The sequence below is a fragment of the Anopheles merus genome, chromosome 3R, assembly GCF_017562075.2.
Source record: "Anopheles merus strain MAF chromosome 3R, AmerM5.1, whole genome shotgun sequence".
Classification (NCBI taxonomy): Eukaryota; Metazoa; Arthropoda; class Insecta; order Diptera; family Culicidae; genus Anopheles; species Anopheles merus.
The window spans coordinates 15,588,322-15,613,275 of NC_054084.1; the positions used below are offsets into that span (position 1 = coordinate 15,588,322).

The 24,954-nt window shown below is 44.0% G+C and overlaps 3 protein-coding genes across 8 annotated transcripts in view; 1 reads left to right on the forward strand and 2 right to left on the reverse strand.

Annotated features, from left to right (window-relative positions):
* Positions 1-6,766: 6,766 nt before the first annotated feature.
* On the reverse strand, positions 6,767-9,619 carry LOC121596344 (protein zwilch). The gene is made up of 5 exons (XM_041921198.1): positions 9,395-9,619; positions 8,580-9,337; positions 8,355-8,521; positions 8,212-8,285; positions 6,767-8,123 (listed from the first exon to the last, which is right to left on the reverse strand). The coding sequence occupies exons 1-5, from the start codon at positions 9,527-9,529 to the stop codon at positions 7,350-7,352; spliced, it is 1,908 nt and encodes a 635-aa protein (XP_041777132.1). The 5' UTR covers positions 9,530-9,619; the 3' UTR covers positions 6,767-7,349.
* A 292-nt stretch (positions 9,620-9,911) lies between these two features.
* Positions 9,912-10,938, forward strand: LOC121596345 (dTTP/UTP pyrophosphatase). The gene is made up of 4 exons (XM_041921199.1): positions 9,912-10,143; positions 10,227-10,471; positions 10,531-10,677; positions 10,742-10,938. The coding sequence occupies exons 1-4, from the start codon at positions 10,054-10,056 to the stop codon at positions 10,884-10,886; spliced, it is 627 nt and encodes a 208-aa protein (XP_041777133.1). The 5' UTR covers positions 9,912-10,053; the 3' UTR covers positions 10,887-10,938.
* Positions 10,939-19,350: 8,412 nt separating this feature from the next.
* Positions 19,351-24,954, reverse strand: part of LOC121596318 (protein tyrosine phosphatase type IVA 1) — a 35,861-nt gene continuing 30,257 nt past the window's right edge. For 5 of the 6 annotated variants that reach the window (XM_041921160.1, XM_041921162.1, XM_041921163.1 and 2 more), the window contains 6 exons: positions 23,685-24,906; positions 23,023-23,553; positions 20,075-21,504; positions 19,810-19,976; positions 19,577-19,720; positions 19,351-19,479 (listed from right to left, as the gene is read on the reverse strand). In XM_041921160.1, the coding sequence (XP_041777094.1) occupies positions 19,368-19,479; positions 19,577-19,720; positions 19,810-19,976; positions 20,075-20,197 (546 nt within the window). In that variant the 5' untranslated portion in view covers positions 20,198-21,504; positions 23,023-23,553; positions 23,685-24,906 and the 3' untranslated portion in view covers positions 19,351-19,367. The remainder of the gene's footprint in view (positions 19,480-19,576; positions 19,721-19,809; positions 19,977-20,074; positions 21,505-23,022; positions 23,554-23,684; positions 24,907-24,954) is intronic. The other variant, XM_041921165.1, reaches the window with a different exon arrangement.

Below are 24,954 nucleotides of genomic sequence, written 5' to 3' on the forward strand. Positions count from 1 at the left end.
ATTTAAAAGCCAATGATGCATCAGCGTAAACCTACTTAAATCGACTTCCGACGCTGGGCCTCGTTAAGCATCGCCGCCGGAACGGACCCACCGGTAAGCACCTAAAGCCCTCTGAACCTAATAAGGGTGCGAATCTCATCAAACACCCCAGGGATAGCATGATAAGGAGGAGGTTTTACTGCCCTCGCTCTAGCTGCACCATAAAAACCCCGAAACGCTCGTTCACACCCGATCGTACGGGATACGCACCCAATCCGATCGGTTTCGATCCGATGGGAGACAATTTTCCGGACACTTCAACGAACTTCAACGGCTGCCGAACCGTGACCGCAAGTGAAAGGCCGCTGCCCGTTGCTTGATGCAGGCATTGCATAAGCACCCAGACACCAAAAACGAAACGAAAAGAAACAATCTTCCAGCAGAGACAGAGAAAATAACAGTTAAAACAAAAGTACTATCGATGGAAAAACAACAGAAGTCGATGGAAGGATTGTTGAACGGTTGACGGCGCATCATGGCGTATAAACCGTGCCGCCGCCACAAACGGCGCGGTTTTTTTTTTTGCCAAAACGAATCCAAAAAGCACCACTTGTCAAGGCCACTTTCGAGCCTGGGGGGGTTGGGAGAAAGTGACCATGGGTGGTGCTGATGTTGTCGGCGCAATCGTGCCAGTCGGCAAAGACAGTGGCGAGTGTGGCAGATTTGTCGCGATCGTTTTGTCGGCAACAAAACGGCAACCGGATCGTACCTGAGAAGTGGACCGTGGTAGCTAAAGGTGTCACTTGTTTTCTGGTAGATGGAAAATAGTCGGCCAGTGGGACAATTTTCATCCCCAGTTGAGGTGTTCAAATAGGGACGGATCGAAACGATCAAAATGATTGTTTGGATGGGATCTAAACGACACAAACAAAATCAAGTAAGGGTTCGAAAGAGTAAAGGGAAAATGGTCTAGAAGTAGAGCGCTTTGCTTCTTGGAGGGCGGAGCCATTGCCCCAATTCTAGAGATCCTAGAAACTCGGAGAAGATGACGATTACGGAAGCTGATTTCTCCATGCAAGTCTTTTAGAAAAGGAAATCAAATATTAGGCTCTTTTGCAGCGTGTAGAGTTGTGTGCTCCCTGCTGAAGCGTGAAATCACAAGAAAATCTGTATGTATCTTCATGTGTAGATAACATTGTCGTTAGTTTTTGGCTCCAATGAACCATTATTTCATTTCATCCGTAAAATGTATTATTTTTTAACTTGAGTTGTATTTTCTAATCCTCTTTTGCCCAAACATACTTTCCTTCCCTACCCTAACGTTATTTGCTAAGCAAAGTTGTACTAAAAGGGACATTTCCTAACTAATATGAGGATACGAGATTAAATCGTTTCAAATAGATTGGTATAATGAGAGTTAAACTAAACTGCTTCAACAGCTAGATCTGTATACTCCGGCGGTTCCTCTATGCCTACGCCTATTGCTTGCCATCGGTCGTCGCCGAACTAACTATGGATCAGGTGACCCGCTTACTTCCATGTGCGGAGCATACAACGAAGTGCACTTGCTCTTCGATTTCAACTTCTTATAATCCTTCAAAGACCGGTTGCACTCAAAACGGTCCTGGTCTATCTCGTAATTGTTTTATTTATATAAACTATGTATATATTTATATATTTGCATTAAGATCATTCTCCGGGACTTATATTGTCCAGTGAATTAATAAACAAAACCATAATAATAATAAATAAAACAGATTTTTAAAAATGCATGTGAAAGCTTTCAGCCAATGATCGTTTGCCAAAAATAACGATAAAAAAGAGAATAATCTGATAATTATACTTGAAGTTCTAATAAACACGTTATCATCATCAGTTTGGCTCTAGAAACCTGCCACAAAACAGATCTTAGGCATCCTTTCTTGTCAAACTTTAGAGTTTCATACAATATTTTATAAAAATTCAAATTTGGCACAATCGTAGCATATACATTTAAAAGTTATTACAGACTTTAATGTTTGATAATCCAAATTATCTAAGTGAACTATAATGAAATGAATGAGCATCAAAATCACAAAGCTAATAATCTGAAAACTGCACGATCGTTTAATGAATGCTGAAGTTACCAACCAACTAGGCACCAACAGGAAAGTTGCAAAGTTGTGGTAGAGGAATACATGAATTAAGCCATTTAAGGGTCACCAAACCGTGCAGGAAAATTGAAACCATATCGTGAAAATGACGACTGACAATCAACAAATAATAATAAAAAAAACACAGGCTTACTAGCTGGACGGTCGTATAAGTGATGATCGTTTCGGTGGATATTTTGTTTAGGTTTGTTTTAATCTCCAAATACTTTTGGACTAAAAGATCACCAGATCTTATCAGTACTGAAGCTGCAATTATGTCTATTTTTTAATTTAAAAACTGCTCCCATAAAGTTTAAAAATAAACTGATGATCAATCGATTGCAGCACTGCTGCAGTTTAGCTTTTCTTCCAGTTGTACATTTCCCCTTCACCATCGCACTTCACACAGTTTTCGAGGCAACAATAACCCATAGAGATTGTCACACTTGGAGCATAATTTGCTACCTCGATACAAAGTAGCTAATCTTGTTATAACTTCAGCTAGCCTCCTTTTTTAGCACCCTCTCCTCTGCTTTTTGCCACCAAGCAAACATGTAAGCTAGCCAAAGCCACTAAAACCAGAATCGTCTTCACCCTTCCGCCAAAGCCCGTGGTGCAAAAACAAATCACCATCGACAAACGGGTGCGACTGACGCGTGCGCGAATATCACAGTGACGTGACGATCGTTCTGGGAAGCACTAAAGAGAGAGAGAGAGAGAGAGAGAGAGAGAGAGAGAGAGAGAGAGAGAGAGAGAGAGAGAGAGAGAGAGAGAGAGAGAGAGAGAGAGGGAGGTGCAAAAAAATTGCCTATACCACATTCGTTATGTATTTATTCAACGGTCGGCCTGCTAATGGGTCGTCAACAGTTGACAACAGCAAACATTGCCATTGGCTTCATTGCTGCCTGTGCTGATCTGAGACGATGGTTGCTGCATTCCGATCGGAATGCGCGGTTTGGGTTTTACCGGCGCTTGCAATTGGTAAGCTCAGGTGGATCGCGAGGTTGTACGTGAGGTTGGCCTGGAATAGCTACTGAGTGGGGTATCCGGGCGAATAGGTCCGGGGTCGTAACCGGTCTCGCTGGGGAACGTCAAGGTGGCAAAAGCACTGCAACTAGCCAGGCAGTGGATGTTTTGTGATCCACATGACACACGCCGTTGGCACACGATGGACGGTGGATCGAGCTTTTCGAGTAAGTGGTAATGCTATTCGGAGAAAAATTACCGTCAAACTGATATTTACGATCATTGCGCTATGGGTTGAGGTGTTTCACGAGAAGTCACCACGGAGTATGATGAAATTAAATTATGAGAACAAAGATAATAAAAATGTTCTCCAATATCCAGCAACATGCGCAATAATTGGTTGTAATTTAAACCATTTTGAAAGGCTTTTTTTGGAAGAGATATTAATATACTTAGTTCTATTTTTTATTGATCGCCTTCGGGAATTTAGTTCATGTTGATCTTAATGATAAATAACTGCAAATAATCAATCTTTTCCGTTGTGCGATCATCTAATCATCATTATATTAAAGATGACTGTTGCGATAATGCGATCTCTCAATTATTGGTCAACAAAACTCAGGTCTTATTTACTCATTTGTAGTTCAATTTGCGATTGACTTTAGTTTTACAAAATATACTTCTTCAAAATAATAAGAATGAAAAATAAATAATAAGAATGTCTTCAAAGCCAAATGACAGGATCTTCATTAGATATTACATTGATCAATATTACCTGATCTTCATCACCAACTGAACTTCGTAACGCCTTATCTCTGCCTTCTATGATAAAGTGTCCTTTCACTTGGTATATACTGGGACGGCCCACGGAGGTCTTTAAGGTCGACGAGCCGGCTCCTACAAGGTCGGACGGGAACGATTGTGCTTTGGTCTGTTCTCCCGTCGAAAATATGTGACTATCCGTTTAGGTGGCACTTCTCAATAAGTGCTGAGAAAGCATTTACATTTATTATAACGTGTAGTTCGATAATTTTTACATTCACTTTCATTCAATCACCCAATGCACGCTACGTGGTAATGTAGGGTGTAGCGTAAGGAGAAATAATATATTAATCCTTCGAGCTTTTACCTTCCGAAACCGTCGCTTGGTGTATCAAGGGGATCGCGGTTGGATTTTAAAGCCTAATTACCTCGCTAAACTACTTGAACAAAACCGACACGAATTCAAGAATGGTTGTAAGATTAAAATGAAATAATATGTCAATAACGTAATAAAGGTAGAATACACATTTTAAAAATATGAAATGATTTTCTATTCTTGTATTAAAAACTACAAAATAAAACCCAAAGTACATAACGCGGTAGAATAGCTTTACAAAATATCTCCAATAAGCGGATGGAGCATTTGTAAAGTCTATATTAAGAGTGAGCTTTTATTAACCTAATAATTTCCAATCAAAGCTTATTAAACTACTGTTATTAGTTAAGACTGAAAATTATCGCCAAACAATCACAAATAATAAAATTAAATTAAATGCATATAGGACAGCAGCATTAAATTAAAAACTTAGAAATAAGGCCAGATAAATTAAATTAAAATCAAATAATAAAAATAAACACAATGCATGTTAAAAGAAATTCATTATTTAGTATTAAACAATTATTTTTCAGCAGCTAGGCATTCCAACACTTGTAACAAGTAAGATCACGAACCACTTCAGTTCCTCCTTTCTATCGCACCATTCCAAGCTGATCACGCACTCAAATCATGCTCAAAATTCCCGACACCACTCAGGTTCGTTAACCACCTGCATATTCGGTGGCAAATCGTAGCAATCGATGCTTCAAGGAAAGCCAGGAGGCAGCAATCAATGCACCCTCCCCCCGCCCCAAATGCTCACGTGCTCACAGTCGACGGATAGTAACCACACGATCATTGATCGAGCCAGCCGCTGCGTTCGATGAATGAGACACGACCGGTTTCGGCTGGAAAGGCCACAAAAAACCCAGCTGCTTTTTACTACGACGCCACACACCTGTCTCACGCACACACAGGGCAAGGTTGTACATTTTTATGAATGAAATCAGGCCCGTCCCTGTAACCCACGCGCTGCCTACAACACTCTCAGCCCACCTTCGGCCATTCTCCGCGGCTGCCCACACAAGATCACCGGCCGCCACTGTCCCTGCGCCGGTTCGGTAATTTGAATTGTGTGGGTAATGGAGCCCTTTAATCGAACGGCAGCAGCTGTGCAGTGAGTTTTTGTTTTGTGCATGTGCATCCGTACGTTGCACATTTAATTGCAGCCCTGGGGGTCCGTTTTACTCTCCGCGGCTGCTTTGCCGGATGTTTCCGGTCTTGGCATACCAGCACACGCCCCAGCACATTGCGAAAGTTCCGCTACGGTTCACAGTGCGGTGCATTTGCACCTTCTGTTGCTTAAGCTCGCCCTTTTCGCACCTAGCAATTTTCGGCTTTTGGGCAGCATTCGGGTGAAAGTTGGCAGACGGAAGAACATGACAATGTGGTAGGTTGCTTGTAAGACACAAGAACGGGTCTACAATTACCACACAAGGTAAGGTATTCAACTAATGAGACACGGATGGAGCGATGTAGAAGATCTTCCCGTTACAATCAGTCTTGTAGATGTGTAAAGAGTAATGTACGTAAGGTTATATTGATCTTTTTGATCTCAAATAAGGAAGTAACTAGAATATCTGGTCGATATAGCTTAGATATGGAATTTGTGTTGAATGGAGAACTGGGTCATGACGCCTTGAGACTGTTCCGATTGCAAAACCGACATGAAACACTTACCGATCCACACGGCTCCTTTAGCAACACGACCGCGATCACCGTGCAAGAGGGAAGCTCTTGATCTCAGCCGCTCGTTCATTCTGCTACTGTTTGGAGTTGACGCTCATGGACACCTTAATCATTAGTAGCTCCCACACGTGAACATTAAATGTGGCCACTTGAAGCAGTAACTTCTTGGCAATTTCCGTAGGTGGGACCTGAGGACGTAAAGTAAAGTGGAAATAATTTTAGGGCACACGTTTACCCACACAATTCTGTAGGTACTGGTAACAGTCGATATCTTGCTTGAAAGTGCTCTTAGGCTTCTACTTACGTAAAAAGCTTTCTATAGATGTACATTTCCTAGAATGATTCGGCTTGCAAGGTTTAAAATAACTGCTAGTTTTCACGATAAGGAGTCCTCGAAAGTTACTCCAAAAATACAACGATCATTCTTGAAGATCTTTGCTCCATAGGCCCTAGGATATTGAGCGGTAACTTCGGACGACCTTGTCGGAGACTGATGATCATCAATACCTCGTCGTTTCACAATTTCTAAGCGGCTGAAAGCGTCCAACTCAATCCAGTTGTCGATTCTGGATATGATAGTTATTCTACGGTTCATGGTTTGGTCGTGGTGTATTATTCTGCCATACGCTAATACGAAAAACTCATGAGAAGTGCCCATTTCTTTTAGCGTATGTCCAAAGCAAGAGTATTTTCTCAGTTTTTTGTAACTTGTTTAAATTTTTCTATGTAAATCTTGGTCTTCAGAGCCGTTTAAGAGAGATCAAAAAAGTTGGCAAGGCGGTCTTGGGAAAACAATTCACCAGTCCCGGATTTAACGTTTTCAAGCATTATATAATGCTGTGGGTTTGGATTACTGTATTTAAAAAGCTCTGTAATGTAGAAAAATAATAAGGATATTAAAAATGTTATAATCTTTTTTCATTGGTTTTCATTTCTGTTTGCTTCCCTCATTCTTTGCAATTTCTTTCAAGGTCGAATGTGTTTTGTTCCTCTCCGTAGTGTGAAATTGATTCGGATTTTTTTTCTACTGTTTTCATGAATCACAATACAACTTTTAATAATACTATTACTATAATATCAATGTAACGATGAATTGTTTCAAAGACTTTCAAGCTCTTAACCCGTTACTCGATCTTGGATGTATTTTGATCTTGTTGTATCTTCGGAATCGGATTTTGTACGCTTGAGGTCGCTTTTAATTCATCAAGGATCAATGAGATGCGAACGAGTCACCACGTTTAGCTTCATTTTACATGCAACGTGTTTGCCAACAGCAGCCAAACTTCATGAAATGATTGTAAATACACATAAAAGTATCTAATAACTACTACAGTAAAATAGCAATAGCAAACACAATTAATCGATATTCGCGCCCTAAAAGGCACACATAAAACGTACTGGAATAAAACATTCCCATTCGAAAACTGAACATACCACCTTCACCTTTACAAACTCTCAATACGATCGTACTCGTAGCACCAAAACTCGTGCTTACTGTCGAGCTCCTTACACTCAAACTGTGGATAGAACCGCCCGGGAAGGATCGGTTTCGCGTTCTGGTAGAACACCGTCTCCAGCTTTTGCAGCATGTTGGCGGACGACATCGTTACGCGCCGGGCACAGGGCAACACGTGATCGGCCTTGCGCAGCAACATAAACTCATCCAGCTCGAACTCGAGCAGATCGGTCCGACGGTTGTACACCTCGCCGTAGCTGTACGGGGCCCTGCTCAGATACAGCTCACACACACGTCCATAAATCGATGGCACATTGACGGCACTTTCCAGTAGCAGCAAATGCTCCAGCAGCAGATGCACCTGCGCCAGCCGGTTAAGCCGTAGCTTTACCTCGTCCTCGTCGAAGTTGCTCAGCAGGATGGACTTTTCGCGTACCCGCTCTTCGCCCGCCGCCGACTGAAAGAGCTGCGTGGCGCTCCGTTTGCTCGGAGCTCCGTGGTGCGTATCGAGCTGTGGACCGTTGCCGGTTGCGTACCGTGATTTGCGGGTGTTGGTTACCTGCGGTTGGAAGAGCTTCTCAAACTCCAGCTCGTAAATGCCAGCCTCGGTGAAGATGGTGCGGTAGTCGTTCATGAGCTTGCTGAACCCGCACTCGAGCAGCAGCTCGTACGGTTCCGAGCCGGTCAGCAGCGGGATGGCCAGCCGGTCCTGTATCATGGCAAGTATGAGCTGCGCAAAGCGGGTACCATTGGTGGGCACGTTCTGTGTGTGTGTGTGTGTGAGGGGGAAAGAGTAAATATAATGATTAGCAACATCACGCCGGAAAACGGGTTTGTGCTGAATACTTTACCACAATATTGGAATGAGTGGATAGATGAAAGATGTAATCGATTGCGGCTTTCAAATCTTCATAGCTGGAACACACTGAAAATGGAAAAATAGGCATTTAGTATCAAAATAGTAAAAAAACACGATTTTCCGACAAACACTTACGTGTCAATGCATCGTACAGTCGCTCCATCACGTCGGTAAGCTTGCGTTTTTGTACTAACGATACCATGTCGATGATCGTGGAAGAATTATACGTCACCGGTTCAACTTCCAAAAACGACGACAGAATATTGTTCACCTTTTGCTTAATGTACTCGAGATCCATTTCGCTGTAAAATAGAAATGGTTTAACTTCAGCATTTAATTCAATGGTCACCAGCTACTCACGCTTCGCCGCAGACATCGTTCCGCGCGTAGCCCGACTCCCGGTTGGCCCGGATGTCCATTATCCGCTCCCTCATCATCGCTAACCGTTGCAGCTGCTGCCAGAAGTACTCGGCCGGTGAACTCCGGCTAAACGCACCATTGTTCACCGGGAACTCTTGGCTCAACCGGACCCGCGCATTCCGCTCGATGGCAAACGTGGACCCCTCGCCCATCGTGTTCCAGCTCAGGCGAAGCGTAATCTGGGCATGCAGCTTGCACCACTGTTGGATTTGAATTTTGGGACTAAACTTCATCCCCTCGCCGGCCCGCTGCCGATGGATGTCGATCAGCTGACCCAGCGTAATGCTGTTCGATGGCTGCACGCCACTAAACCGCACCACTCCGCGCGTAAACTGGCGCTGATTGTTCGAGGCTGCGTTTACCGACAGCTGCAGCAGCACCTTCTGCTCGCTGTCCGTACCACAGCACAGCACCCAGATACTGCCCCGCCCGATACGGCACTCCAGGCTGATGAAGGCCTGCAGCAGCGAGCGAGCCTTTTCCGTGCTGAGCGGTGCGTACGTTTCCTCGTCGACCGTCCACAGGTTCTGCACACTGCTCTCGTGGTACTCCTTGGAAAGGTTCATCTCCTCAAACTGCTCGAAGCTTACGTCCCTCAGCGGTGATCCGGTCAGGTCTAGGCTGGCCGAACCGTTGCTGTTCGGCGATTGCTTCGGCCGCACCGCGTCCATCTCCGAGGAAAGGATGTGGTTTTGCACCTGTAGGAGGGATTGAAGTTAAACCTTCATCTTATGGACCGCAAACAACCGTCTTACCTTGCGGAAGGCGAATATGATCTTATCATCACACTCGGTCAGCGAACGGATGTAGGACGGTGGGTAGTAGTATTGGAAATCATTGTCCTCGAATTTACTGCGGAACAGCTGATACACGTTGGCTAAGTCACTCATTTTTGCTTTTTCTGCAATAAATCTGCGCGGCAGCAGGAGAAAGAAAATATGTAAACAAAACCTTCCAAAGCGGCTTCGGTTTGATTCAAATCGAACAACTGTCAAATGCTGCGAAGCGCGCGCGCCTTTTCGCAGGTCCAAATAACACTTTTGTGCTGAACCATTGGACCTGTCAAAACAGGCCTTTTCGGATGATTTGTTTTATTGCAAATTTTACCTAAAAAGAAAAATTGATTAACTGTATTTGCTAAAATTAATGAATTTTGTTTTTCAATTGGTTTTATTAAATAGATAAATTTTTTGAATTCGTTTTCGTTTCTATTTTCTCAAACAGCCCTTTTCTCCCATTCGGTTATCGTTTATCTGTCAACGTGCAGCCAGCCATCAGCTGTCAAGCTTTGTTTTGTAAACAATCAGCAGGGCGGAATTCTCTCGTGGCGGAAACATTACACTCGTTCAAAAAGTGTCCCACTGCACGTGTATTATGTGCCTAGATTATAAACTTGTATAGCCCTTTTATCACCATGTTAAAACCTATCCTCAATCAAATCAAAGGAAAGCGGGTGGTACTTGCCAGCGGATCTCCACGGCGGCAAGAGTTGATACAGAATTTGGTACGCGTAATTGTTGCGTGCGAAAGATTGATTTGCTTGATAAAGCATGACCATTTTCACAATGCCCCACAATCCCATTCCAGGGCATCGCGAACGTTCAGCTCTGCCCATCGACGTTCGAGGAAAACCTTGACCCAGCGCAACACTCCTTCAGCGACTATGTAGCCATGACGGCCCTCGGTAAGGTGCGGGAAGTGTACGAACGCCTCTCGAAGGATGATGCAACGCGCCCGGACGTGGTGATCGGGGCCGACACGATGGTTACGATGGATGGGCAGATGTACGGCAAGCCAAAGACACCGGAACATGCGTTTGAGGTGTTGAAAAAGTGCGTAACTAAATGATCGCTTGCCAAGACTGCTTCGCTAATACAATTTCAATCCACAGGCTCGTTGGGCGTACACACGTTGTCTATACCGGGGTGGTCATAAAGTATCACGAGCGGGAGGTCAAGTTTACCGAATCGTGCAATGTACAGTTTGGTAAAGCGACCGATGCTCAAATTCAAGCGTATGTCGACACAGGCGAACCACTGTAAGTCCCGGGTGCCTTAACTCCTTGCATCGAGATTTTAAACGTTTTTTTTTCTTCCTTCCAGGGATAAAGCTGGTGGATACGGCATCCAGGGGTTGGGTGGCAACTTTGTAGAACGAATCGAAGGCGATTATTTCACCGTTGTTGGGTTGCCGATGTACCGACTGTCGGTTGAGCTGTGTAAATTGTTTGACTATCAGGTAGATTGAGCATGATCTTGGCATAAAAGTCTAGACGAAGCTTGAGAGAGGCTCAACACTATTTTTCTTTGTTTAATTGTCTTATCAATGCCGAAATTTTAGTCCTCCTATTCCAGAGTTGTATCATAAGTTTACATATTGACCAACACATTTCTTCCAGTTACCAGCGTACCTTGACTTTAATTCCTTCAATATTGAGAAAAAAAGATGTCCCAAAGATTCCTTGGAGTGGGGGTCAGAGTGCACCTTAATGTCGCAAGAGATAGAAATTCTTTCAACAAAAGAAGCAGAAATTGAAGACCAAATATTTCTGCCTAAGTAAATTCTCTTGTGCCGAAACTAGTCAAATGATCTGGATTAAATACAAATTAACATTTTAATCTGAATTGTAACGCTTGTTATCCTTCAATGTTGCTGGCTATGGCAAGGGCTAGCTTAAAAAGTATTTAAGTAAATTCCAAGTCCCTCCCAGATCCAGAACCGTAAAATGGTCGAAGCAAGACGTAAGATCCAAATAGGTACCGAAGAAGTACTAGCTTCGGTATAGGTTCAGGATCTACTCCAGGGCCAATTACACTACATGCATAGGTATAACACCAGATCATAAACCGGAATAGGCAAGGGATCAGAGTTCAGCTAAGACTGGAATATGTTCACGAGTTATTCCAGGACTTAGATCAGTCCAGGATCTGTTCCAGGATCATCCCAGTCACATATTTGGGAAGCGTTGCAGAATCAGAATAGGGTCAGGGAATGTTCCGATATCGGCATCAGATCTGCCTAAAGACCGACACAGCCTAAGACTCTGTTCCAAGAGATCTGGAGTCATTAGATAACTGTTATCTGTTTCATTCGTTTTCATTTCTTTGGGCGGAATAGGTCAGACAGTTAAACAGTTTATAGGATTTGGGAATAGGTTAAGTTCGTAATTTCTTGACGTCATTCCCTTAGGCTTAGATCTTAGATCGAGCACGTCTAGTAGACATGACCAGGTCGCCAATCCGTTTCCAGGAAACTCGATCCTGCGCTGCAGTCCTCCAACCACGGCTCCATCCCATCTCCGACAGGTTCGACTCCACCTGATCCAGCCAACGAGCACGCTGTGCTCCTCTACGCCTCGTGCCGAACGGGCACCCTCCTGGTGGGCATCCTCATCACGTGCCCCAGCCATCGTATCCTTCCGGCTTTAATGACCGTCAGGATATCAGCACCGCCAAACAGCTCAGCTAGCTCGTGGTTCATCCTCCTTCTCCACACGCCCTGCTCGCACATACCGCCAAAGATAGTCCTTAGCACCCGCCGTTCGAAAATGGCGAGTGCATTGGCGTCCTCCGCTAGCATAGTCCAAGACTCGTACCCGTAGAGGACAACCGGACGAATCAGTGTGCGATATAAGGCGCATTTCGTGTGTTGCTGGAGTCTTCTGGATGGCAGGAGTTTGTGGAGCTCGCAGAAGGCACGACTTCCCTGAACAATGCGCCTCCAGATTTCGCTGCTTACGTTGTTGTCCGAAGTTACGATCGTACCAAGGTAGCAGAATTCCTCTACCACCTCGAGATCGTCGCCGTCCACTGCTACTCTGCTTCACTGCTCTGCCGTCCACTGCTACAAGTCGGGCTCTATCACGTACAGAGTCCTCGGCAAGCAGGTGTTTTGTCTTTGTCGCATTGATTCTCAATCCAATCCTCTCGGCCTCCCGGTTCAGTCGGGTGTACGCTTCGCAAACCGCCGCAGTTGTACGTCCGATGATGTCGATGTGATCCGCGAAGCCAACGAATTTGAAGAGATCGGGTGGAAATCGTGCCCCGGACGTCGAAGCGCGCGCTTCGCATGACACCTTCCAGAGCGATGTTGAACAGCAAACAGGAGAGTCCGTCCCCTTGCCTGAGAACCCGGTGAGATTCGAACGATTCCGAATGCATGTTCGTCACTCTCACCTTGCACTGCACCCCGTTCATAGTGGCCCTCAACAGCCAGAAACAGAGACACTGATTTGACATTACATCTGGACGTTAAAGAAGGACATAACAATTAAAAACCATCCCTTGGGGAAGAGGTACAGTGACCGGAAGTCTGTCATCATTCGAAAAACGCCACAGTTGCAGAGCAAGTACAAGATCCACCCGGGAGAGATCGTTGATACAAATCATTCCATAAAATTACAATATCTATTTCAGTATAATATTGTTTTTTTGTTTGCCATTCTGGGGTTCCTCCCCTCACCCCATCCCCCCCCCACCCTCCCTCACTCCGCTCTCTGTAGTGCATTGCTTCCTTTCCGTTTCTGTTTTTTTTTCTTCCATCTCATCCGATCTTTTTAAGTAATTTTCGGGGGTTTGCTGGTTGTTTGTGATTTGAGTGGCTTTTTTCTGTTTTTGTTCATTTAAATTTTGTTTTATTTACTCTCTCTCTCTCTTCATGCATCATTCTTCACAGTTATGTTGCTTTAGCTTTAATTTCTATTTCTGTTTGTTTTTTTTGTTTCTTTTTAACTGGACTTTTCGTCGGTTTTGTTTAGTTTTTCGTTTTTTTTTCTTCTTCTTTTCACATTACCCTGTCTCCCTCTCTCTCTTTTTCTCCCACTTGCTCGCTCGTGTTATACTACCAAGAGGGGCGCGTGTTTGTTTTGCTTGCGATGGCTATCGTTCGTTCGATCCTTAAGATTGTAAATCCCCCGCTCTTACTGCTCCTTACTGGTTGTTGCGGATCCCATTCAGTACGGTGTTTCAAATTGGCCGCCACGTGGTTAGAAGGGTGAGAAGAGTTTTGGTTCGTCTACTTTAGCGCAATTACCTAAAACCCCGATTGTGTCCCGGCCGTCTGTGTGCAATTGTAGTTTTGGTATGTGTTCGATGGCGGACAATTCTGTAACACATTTGCCCTCCTTCTTACCGCTTCCTATCAGCGTTCGTGCCGTCCGGTTGCTGTTGGTGGTTGTTGGTCGTGATGATGATGATGATGGTGTTATGTGCATATGTGCATGATTGGAGATGTAAACCGATGCTTTCGCCAGACGATTGCAGCTATCATCAATGCACACTTACAAAATATTCACACACACACACACACGCACACGCACACACACACAAAACAAATTACACATATCTAAGTTACCGCAACAGTTAAAGTGATCATATTATCAGTAAACGGGCTCACAACAATACATCCTCCGTTCGATCGTTTGTTTTACTGGTTCCAACTGCTTTCAAGAGATTTTTCCTTCTTCGAGAGACACACATACAATCTCTCTTGTTAAGACGTTAAGTGTTATTTTTCCTTTCTTTTAGTGTTTTGTCCTTTTTCTTAGTATTTTTTTCCTTTCTTTTATTGTTTTTTCCCATTCTTTTAGTGTTTTCTTCCTTTCTTTTAGTGTTTTTTTTCCATTCTTTTAGTGTTTTTTTTCTCCTCTGCCAATTTCCATCCGTATGTGTGTTCTTCCGACTTCCTAGCACACACGCCCACTGTACTTTGACTGTATTTTGGTTTTATGATTGCGATTGATTGCGGGGTTGTTATGTTCTCCTCTGCTACAATACCTTCTCCAGGGAAAGGGGGATTTTGTTGGTTTGTTGATCGGGTTTTGTTTCCGGTTTTGTGTGTATAAAATATGAATATCTGCGTACCCCCTCCCCTTACACCCGCACATTCCTTTTTCTCCCACCCCGTCTTCCCCAACGGAAAACCCCCATTCCAGAGAGAGTGAGAGAGAGAGAGTGTGTGTGTGTGGGTTGCTTTATATTATTTATATTTGCGATTGTTTCTTTTCTTTCTTCTTGTTTCTTCCTTCTATTAAGTGCTTGCTTGTATAGTTTCGTGATTTTAGGTAATATTACTCGCTCTTCTGTATAGGGCCAGCCATATAGATTATGACTATTTGTGTTATCAATACATGTAGTAGATGCTTGCATTTATACGTCACGTTTTTTTCTTCCTTCTTCTTTCTTCTCTCTTTCTCTTCTTTTTCTCTATTTATATTAGTTCACCACGTGTATGTGTGTGTGTGGGGGGGGTTCGTCGTTTCATTTTGCTAATTAAATGTACGCTGTGTAGAGGTGTTAGAGGCATCGTCGCATGCGTTATTATTGCGTGCCTCTTGCTTCTTCCTCACCGTATAAGTAGTTACAAAGATGATATTCCCGTTTCGTACGTACGCAGATGCACACATAGAACGGAAAAGGCTTGGGAAATTGAAAACTTAAGACTGTATATCAGCAACGAAACGAAGGTTACGGTAAATTAATATATTGCTCCGTGTGATTTGAAGCGCAATTGCAAACCACCTCCTCCACTTCGATGATTTTGCACGTGTTTTACTTTGCTAGCGTAAGCGGAATGGCGTTTCAATGTGCCCAAGGGATGCATTTTTGTTTTTTTTGGCAGTGACTGAGAGTCCCTCTTCACTGCACGGAGCAAATGATGATTATTTTTCAAACAAACATACACTGGAAAGTACACTCAAAACCATACCATGGAAACAGGTCGCACATGGATGTAACCAAACTGTTATTTTGTACCTTCAAAACAAATAAGTATCTACCACCACGTAGGCAAATTCTGTTCCGCAGCTTTTAGTAATGGTTGGGGTCGTCTCTTCGTTACATCTGTTTGTCTCTCTCTCACACTTTCCCTCTATAATGGTTGTTTTTTATAGTATCACAGAAAAATTGTGGCCACATTCACACACGTTGGACTCATTGGTAATAAAGTGGTTTTTGAGCGTAGAAACCCGAAGGCGACCGGTAAAGTATACGAAAATGAGCAAAGAATTGACAAAAAAAAGGAATGGAAAAGGCTTGATTAGCAAGCAAACGTGTTCAGCCCTATCTGTTCCATTCACACTGTTAGCTTCCTTCTTGGGCACAACGCAAACGCTACACAAACTTTAATAGTTCGTTTGATCTGATTTCACGGTTCGTTTATGAATTTCACTAGACACACTTAAAAAAATTAACAATACAATTGTTTTCCAAAAGTGTACAATAATGGACTTCTTCCTTGAAGAAATTGCTCCAAAGCAAACGTTCGAAACATACAGGGTTTCCCACGATTTATTGGTCGGTTCCCATCAATTTTTGGTGGGTTCCCATATTTTGTTGATGCGTTCCCACGATTTTTTGGTCGTTTCCCAGAATTTTTTGGTCCAATTGTATTGATATCCAATCGGAAAATACCAATAAATTATGGGAACGAACCAAAAATCTATGGGATACGACCAAAAAATCGTGGGAACGCACCAAAAAATCATGGGAACTGACCAATAAATCGTGGGAAACCCTGTAAAACACCGCAAAAGAGCTCGTTAAAATCATCGAAGAGAAGGTTCACTTCTTGCCCAACGAGAGTTTACAACGGAAAGAGATCGCATTGTTAAAGCGGTTAAGAGGATACGTACGGATGCTCATCACAGGCGTTTTTTATGGATACAGGGTTTACCAGGAGCGCTCAGTAACTGTGGGACCCTTTTATAGACTACTTCTTACGTGAAATGAACTTAATGCAGTGGAAATTGTACTCTACAGCGCCTTTGTCGGACAAATCTAATAGGAATTTCCTAGGAGCCTGTCCCGAAAATTGCCATAGAGTCCAATTTCCAACATATGTAGTTCACTTCCAATAGGAAAGCGTCAAGGAAGTGTCCCACAACTATGAGAACCATTGGAAAATTCTGTAAATGTTGAAAGGAAACAAGTGGACCTAACATAGTTGTTTCTTCGGCTATATAAAGCTGTGTTAGGCTGGCTGTACTTTTGGTTTTGCATTGGCATGTCTTTAGGGCGACGACACGTACGGCGATTGCGTTTGTGAAACAGAGTGTGAAATACTTAAAACAAAACAAAAACGTCTAGTAGCTTGAAGATCGTGTGTATCTTGGGCTTAACTTGAGTTACGGGTTGTTTCTATGCTATATAAGGAAAATAAATTATTGATACCTTGCGGGGTTAGAGAGGGGTTGTGGAGAAGCGAACGTCGCGCTTGTCCACGCTACCTTATATTGATGATTAGCTAACTAAAGCAAACATACTGGTGGAATGGTCGACATAATGCAGTGCGCGCACAGTGGCCAATTCACGGAACGTGCCTCCTCCGGGGCAGTGACGGACGGCCAAACTATAAGGGCCAGGCGCCACACGGCAGGAGAACCGTCTATTGTCGGAACGAACAAAATTGAACTAAAAGCGCTTATTTGGAAGAAACTCGCACAGCGACAGTGCGCATTCGGTAATGACTATTATAATTTAACTAAAAGCTTGTTCTATGTGGGGTGGGGCTCTTGGTGTGGGGATCATATATCGCTACGATCACAGCGTTTCAGAGTTCTTTGCGTATAGGGGGAGCGCGTCGAAGCTGTTTAGGATGTTGCCCGTTGCAGCTGAATTAAAACTAATGGCAAACGAAAACAGGGACAAATCTGGTGTGCTTGTGCTGTGTTTCACTGCCTGTAACCGGACGGGCTAAATCTACAAAAGCCATTATTGCACGATCCTTGTTTTTTTTGTTTTGTTTTGTAAGAGCCATTCTAAAAACAAGTTCTAAAAGTAACAAATGTCTTACTATTAAATTTGCTATTGTTGACACACACACACGTTGATGCGTTCTGGTTTGGTATGGTTTGTAGTAATGTAAAGCCTTCGGTTGTAATATAAAATAACATTCAACTCTGCCAGTCACCAGCATGCCGTATACGTGTGTGGATAGCCATAGTTCGGAAAAATAGTATGATAAATCGGATCCATTCTGCTATTGTAACGCCTGTGACGAATGCAAATTGGTGAGCATGTGTGTGTGTGTATGTTTGTAGGATTTAGCGAATATTAGGCCCGTTTTTCGCATTCCCTCCGCATTCTTCCAAGTGCCTTTTCCCAGTGCTATTGTGTTATTTGGTTTTATATCATCGATTCACAACATTATTCATTGCAGTAAAGTTTGTCGCCGTTGTTCCTTGCTTTCTTGTTTAATAAATAGAGTACGCAAAAATTAGGAAATCGAATTCAATCACATATCGTACAGTGTGTGTGTCTGTGTTTCACGTTAGCGTTGTTGGTGACCTTTCCTCTCTAACTCGCTTGGAGTTTTTTTTTGTACAACCCGACAACCAAGAAAAGGACGCTTGTGATAATGGTTGCCTAATCAACTGGATAACACGCACGCACACACTTTGATGGGATCTCAAGCTGATTGTTCGAGTGTTACGGTGCGTCGTTTAGACGGCCACCAAGGGGGGCCTTTTTGTGTAGTACCATTGCTTTCCTCTCCAAGCACGCGTGTCAGCGCTCACAAAATCAACCATTATCCTCCGTTTCGCTCTCCTGCTTTCGCCTACTCCCTTCCCCCCGTATCTCTTTCTCTAGTGTGAATTATTTAATTTATTACAATATATTAATAATGATCTACGGTCCGACACACAGACACTGTCGGCAAATTATGATCATACAGTGTCGCTGTCCACGTGTACGTGTTTCCCTCCATTAATAGAGCAAAAACATAAAAGAAGGGCAGCAGGAACACCACGGCTAATGCGCAGCCCCTGTTTTCTAAAACCATTAACCTAAAAAGTACTTGATACAATTTCTACTTCAAAATCCACTCCTTGCTACGGGGGGGATAGTAGTCGTGGCTTGTCGTGCCCCAAGTGAATCATGGTACGTACCGACTGTATCTAACGCCGGCAACCGGACGAACTGCAAGGGGAGAGGTGATTTGTTTGCCGGTTTACAATTAAGTCTCAGTTTCAGAAGTCAAACGATGGAAAGAACCTAATACAGCAATAGTTAAACCGGCAGCAGTAAGCTAACCTTCACTTGCTCCTTGGTGTGTACGATTCTTTTTAAAGGAACAACAGAATGTTTACTTTTTTTTTAATTCAATAGCAGTCATGAAAAGTTAACGTTAATTAATAGAGCATTGTTTATGGGCTGTGGTGTGATAAGGAAGCTTTCTTTCCATTTCTTTGCAGTTACTTAACTGGCGATGTTACTTACTCGACCCGCTTGCACAGGATGTTCCATTCGGCATAAAGCTCTCCCACATTTGCTTTCCCATTTCTCACAGTAGTTTTTTTTTTTCATCCAATACCCCTGGCAGTTCTGGCCCGCCAACGTTAGATACCGACCTCGGCATGAGCCTTTTTTTTTTTTTTGCTTCGCCTCAATCCACATTTCACACGCGCAGCGAACAACCCCTTCGAAGCATGGATTTGTAAAACATAAAGCCTTGTGTCTCACACTGTTTAAGGTGTATGTATGTGTGTTTGTGTTGTTGAGTAACCTTGTTCCTTGTTTCTTCTCTGTTTCATACTGTCTGTCTGTCTGTCTGTGTCGCTTCTTTCCCCCCACAAAATTTTCCCTTCTTTCGCATTTCGATACTTCGCGCTCCTTCACGTCATATCAAGTTTATATGTTTATCTCTCTCTCTCTCTCTCTCTCCCGATCTCGCTCTCTTGCTGTCACTTGCTTAAAATGAACACTTTAACTGGTGGGAATTTTGATAGTTTTATTGCACGCAGCACGAGTTCTTGTGGCCGTTTTTGTGCTTTAACCGTGACTTGGGCTTATACTTTTCTAGGTAAGATAGTTGTTTGGCATTAATAGCACCTCTTCGTTTACTGCAAAGATAAAGAGGGGATAGAGAAGAAAGAGAAACATTAAGATCAGCTCACACAGAGAGCATGCGCTTCCACCCGGGTCGTAATCACTACTTACTCTCTAATCAATTCTACAGCTGCCTCGTACTTAAGTCCTAGTTCGATCAAAGCTAGTGCCACTAGCACCGGTGCCCGGCCCAGCCCTGCCACACAATGGACCGCCACGCACGCTTCCGGATCTTCCTGGAATCTGTACAGAAAGCTTCGATTTATTGGGGGGGAAAATCGCCTCTCTACCCTGAGAGCTGGGTCGCGAGCTACGCGTCCACCGTACGAATCGATCAAACTTACTTTTGCTTCAGGATCTCGAACCATTCCATCACGATCTCGTTCGGCGGGAAGGTACCATCCTCGAAGGCTAGATCGCGCACGATGATACCGTGGTTGGCCAGCTCCTCGATCTTGTAGCTTGGTTCGCACACGCGCACCACAATCGAGACGTTATGTTTTTTCAGCTCCTGTGCGGCGGGTAAAAGGGAGATTCGTTAATCCAGGGGTCCAGGTCGGTCCTTTCCCTGGTCACAGTAAATGACTGAGAGACTGGACTGATACTTACAGCAATGTACGATAGAATGGTTGCATCCGAGGGCCGATCGGTGATCAGGAATTTCATTCCCTTAAACTCGATCCGCGCCGGTGCGGGTCTGATGTCCTTCTGGCGCATGATGACGGTTGTCATAAAAAGCTCTCCTGCACACGACTACGAAAGGTAATTGCCGCTTTTTACAACCGACGGAGTAGACGAGCCGCAAGCTTACGCAGGGAGAGCGTCTGTTCACTGGGGGGTCTTATAGACGAAAACGGGGTGGAAACAAAAAACTAACGACGCCTTACAACACAATCGCACAACAATCGCTCCTTCACAGCGCGTTGCTATCTCAACCTCAACTTCCTCTCTCCGATGCTTCTTCTTCAATGACTGTGGTGCGCGCACAATACAATGTTACTGCTTCCGAATAGATACAATTTTCATCACAAGTACAAACTAATATACGTTTAAAAAGACGGCCGAAACCGAAAGCTTCTGCCCGCACACCGCTTCAATGGGGACGCGGCACACCGGGAGGGGGGGATGGATGATGCGGTCCACTTAAAACAAAAAAAAACTTAAAATTCTCTTATCACAATCTTTTTCGCGTGCCTTTTTTCTTTCCTCTATCTGTTGCGCCCGGTTGGCTTTACGGTTGATTTTGGGGATTGTTCAAACAACAGATGCAGTGTGCTGCTTTTGCCGATCTGTTTTGCAACTTTTAGCCGCAGAACGAGAGCTTGTTGTATTCCAGACGCACCACCCGTGTGTGTATTATCTTATCTTTCCACCGGTCTGTAGTGCTGGTAGCTGTGCTTTCTCCGAGATGCAGATGACTGGCGGGAAGAGGTTGTCACTTGACCAGCAACCACAATCGAAACGATGGATATTACTTTTTTACGGTAATTTTTGTATGCTCCTGTGCACACAGTCAGCAGAATCACTCGGGGGCTGTGCGGTGTATTGGAAGTATTGCAAGCACAATTTAACGTAGCAACCGTTGCTTTGCCTTGCTTAGGTATGTATGCTCCGTTAGTAAGTCACAACAGCGTTGAACGGAGTAACACAGTAACTTTTACGCAGCAAGCAGGTAGAATCTGTTTTCGCTGATAACCACCACGCTGAATGCGAGCACTCTGGAGTCTGTGCCGCCTGGTGCCGCCCTGGTGCCGGTGAATTATCTTATTTTCTTCCACGCTTTAAATACACAGACACACGTGCTTATCTTTTATCTGATCAGGGTTGTGTTGCAGCCGCAGGCGTTCTTCCGAAAACACACACACCTGCTGATCGGCTGACAGTGGCCGAACACGGTGACGGAATTAGCAGGCAGCAGCTTGCGCGGGCGCAATCTTTCGACGCGTTAGTAGTAGGTTGGTTATAAAAAAGTGACAAATTTGTCCGCCTCACAGTAAAGCTTGAAACACGTATCTAAAAGTAGTTTTCAATCGAAACATCTGAAACGGAGCAAGAAAAATATTGGAAATTGTTAGCGATGGTGTTACATTATGTTTAGCAATTTGATCACAATCCATCGTAATTGACTAATCAACATTGGAATTAAGATTAAACTACATTTTTACATTCATCAGATAAGGCTAATAAACTAAAGGAGATCACATTGTAAGTGTCATATTTGCAACAAAAAAAAGCTACAACACATTCAAGGACACAGCAACAAAGTGCGCTTCAAGTGCACTCGAGCAAAACACAGACGCATTTTGCATTTCCTATACATTCACACAGAGGCAAACAGCACCAGCATCATCATGCATGTTGCTTCCCCTCTTGTGCACTTGAAGCCACTTGAACCAGCTCACAATGATCAATACTAAACCCGCACACACACACGCACTTGTTGGCTTTATGCTAGATTAGTTTACGGCAACGCGGAATAGCAAAACAAAAAGCTTTGTTTGATGTACGCTGCGCTGCACGTACAGTAGTGCCAGCAAGCAAACGAGCTCAAAGCAGCCGACACATTGTTTCTGCAGCTGCATTGCGCGAAATGCAATCGATAATGGCTTTAAATGAAATTAGTTTCCATTACGCCATAAGCTGGGCGCGATAGGGGGTGTGTGTGTGTGTTCTGTCACAATCCGCGTGATACAATTTATCGGGTGATCTTTTGTAAGCTTCTCTCGTAGGGTGTGAATATACCCATTTAAATTGTAAAGAGCCTGGTGCTTTAAGAACTTTAAGAGCAGATGATTCGATTAAAAACATATTACACCAATAACCATCCAATTTATTTAAATTTAATTTAAAATTTTAATTTTAATTTAAAATCTCATCAGATCTAATGTTGGGTAAATCTGATTCAGATTCATGAAACTGAATGAATCTTTGAAATGATTCAATGAATCTGGAAAGATTCCCATTGGAAAGATTCATGAATGTCAAAGATTCCCAAATCTCAAAAGATTCATGAATGTCAAAGATTCTCGAATCTCAAAAGATTCATGTACCTCGAAAGAATTATGACTTTCACAAGATTCATATATCTCGAAAGATTTATGAATCTCTAGGGATTGATAAAACTCCAAAAATTTACAGAGCTTGAGCTTCTTATTATTCGTCTTCTTGGCATAACAACCTACGTGGGCATGTCAGCAAGGTTTTCGAGACTTCTTGGCATGTACAACACAGCCGGATAGTTTGTTTTGCTACGGAGAGTCGGTCCTTCCAAGGTTCGATTCACGAATCTTTAGAAATTCACGAATCTTTGGAGATTCAAGAATCTTTGGAGGATCACAAATCTTTGGAGATTCAAGAATCTTTGGAGATTTACGAATCTTTGGATATTCACGAATCTTTGGAGATTCACGAATCTTTCTAGATTCGATTCGAGATTTCAATCACTCATCTCTGAAGATTCATATGAATGAATAGCGCTACAAAAGATGCATAAATCTGATAAAATTCACACAATACTAAAACTAACCAATACACACATTGTAACACTGGCAACTTACTTATATTCATCAGAAACCCAGCAGACTGCAGGAGTTCAAACGGTTGCTCTCAAGACGCTACGCTACTGGTTAATCAGTTGTTTCGTTTTGACTATATCGCGACGTCGGCTAAATCGTCGGCCAAAATTTCGGTGGAATAGTGTGTTGTTTCGCTCTCCTTTCCCTCGATAGAAACGGGACCGATGTAAGGGGGATCACGAGCAGCAGAAGGGTCGCTTGTTATTGTGTCTAAGGACTTCGTTTACGTTCACGTTGGTCAGGATGATGTTGGCGCTTGTGTGTTGTTGGGGAGGGGGGGGGATTGTTTTTAGCTGTGTTCTTTTGCTTCCAAAGAATATAATCTTATCCTGTGCGAGTGCGTCTGTATACGAACGATCGCACGACGTCTTTGCGAGGGTAGTACACCGCGTACCGCCCCCTTCTGGCTCAATCACTGCACTTTGTCGCCGGCTGGCTGGATGATAATGGATTGAAGGTTTTTGCTTGTTTGTTTACTATTCTTAATAGATCTATTTTACAATCAGTCTCAATCTGGAAAACAGAGATAAGAGGGGGGGGGGGGGGGGCAAATTAACGATCAGGTTCAAAAGAATGCTTAGAGAAGTAGCACACATATGGGAGCGCCCTCTGAGCGATCCCAGTCCCCTTCCCAGCACACCTACATGTTGTTTTCTGCCGCCGAGTTTTGCTTGCAGTTGTCGAAGATGGTTGTTCACTTGCAGCAGCGTAGTTTGTTCTCGTAGAACTTGCAACGAAACGCCTCGCACACAACGTTGTGAAGAGCCACACACAAACACACAGCAAACGATGGGATTATTTAAAGCACACACACACACTCACATACACATCTATCATAAAGCGAATCCAGAATCCGGGCAAGTGCACTCTCCACCAGGCGATGAAGGGATGGCACACGTTGGGGATGCGTTTTCGGTTCTCTCCAAACCAACAAAACAGTTCTTTCCGCTCGGGAAAAGCGACGCGCAACGTAAGTTGTGAAAACGTCTGATGCTCGAATAACGCTAAGCTAATCCCTCACATAGAGGATTGGTGCGATATGGATGCGGGATGGATATAAGAGTTTGGACGATCTCGCTCCGTCCACTGACTGACCCAATCTCTCCTTGCCGCACACTGCGCGTTGATGATGGAGGTGACGATAATGATCGTGGTGATGATGATGATGATGCTTTTGCTCCCGTGGCTTCCTTTCCGATTTTGTGTCTATTTTTGCTTTTCTCCTCTAGCAAGGACCTCTATACGCGTGTCCGTGTGGGAAGGGCGGTGTAACCAACACACAGACACACACACACTCACACTTGGTTGGAGGGAGTTTACGGTGTCGGCGGCTACGGCAATGAATAAACACCGCTCGTGTGCAATTCTTCCTTCTGCTGGCGACGATGCTTCGCTACGACGTGCAGCACTTTCTTCTCCAATGTACGCGCCAGCTCGGGGCTTCTCATTCAAAAGCTTCGCTACCCGGGTGGCTTGTGTGTGTGTGTGTTTCAGATCTTGCGCGAGACCTCCTTCCTTACGCAGCAACCACCATTCGCGCTTTCACGGGAGGATCTCCTCGCCTTGCTCGCTTTCTACCTCCTCACACGCCCTCACGCGCTCTCTCACACCAAATCTTCCAGCACACACTCGCTCTCGTCCAGCTAAAGCAGCTACAACTTTCTCCAGCTCGATTATCCTTCTTTCCCGGGAGGTATAGGGCGGCGATGGGCGGCGTCGGCGGCGTCGGCGGCGGCGGTGGTGATGGTGATGATGATGGTGGTGGTGGCAGGGAAAAAGCGCGCCTTTCGCTTATTTGTGTTGTGCCTGGCAGTATTCTGCGCTGTCTAGCTGAAACTCCATAGAGGTTGGAACTAGCCGCACCAGCTGCAAAAGGGAAAAGAAAAGAAAATACAAACGACACATTAGTGAAGG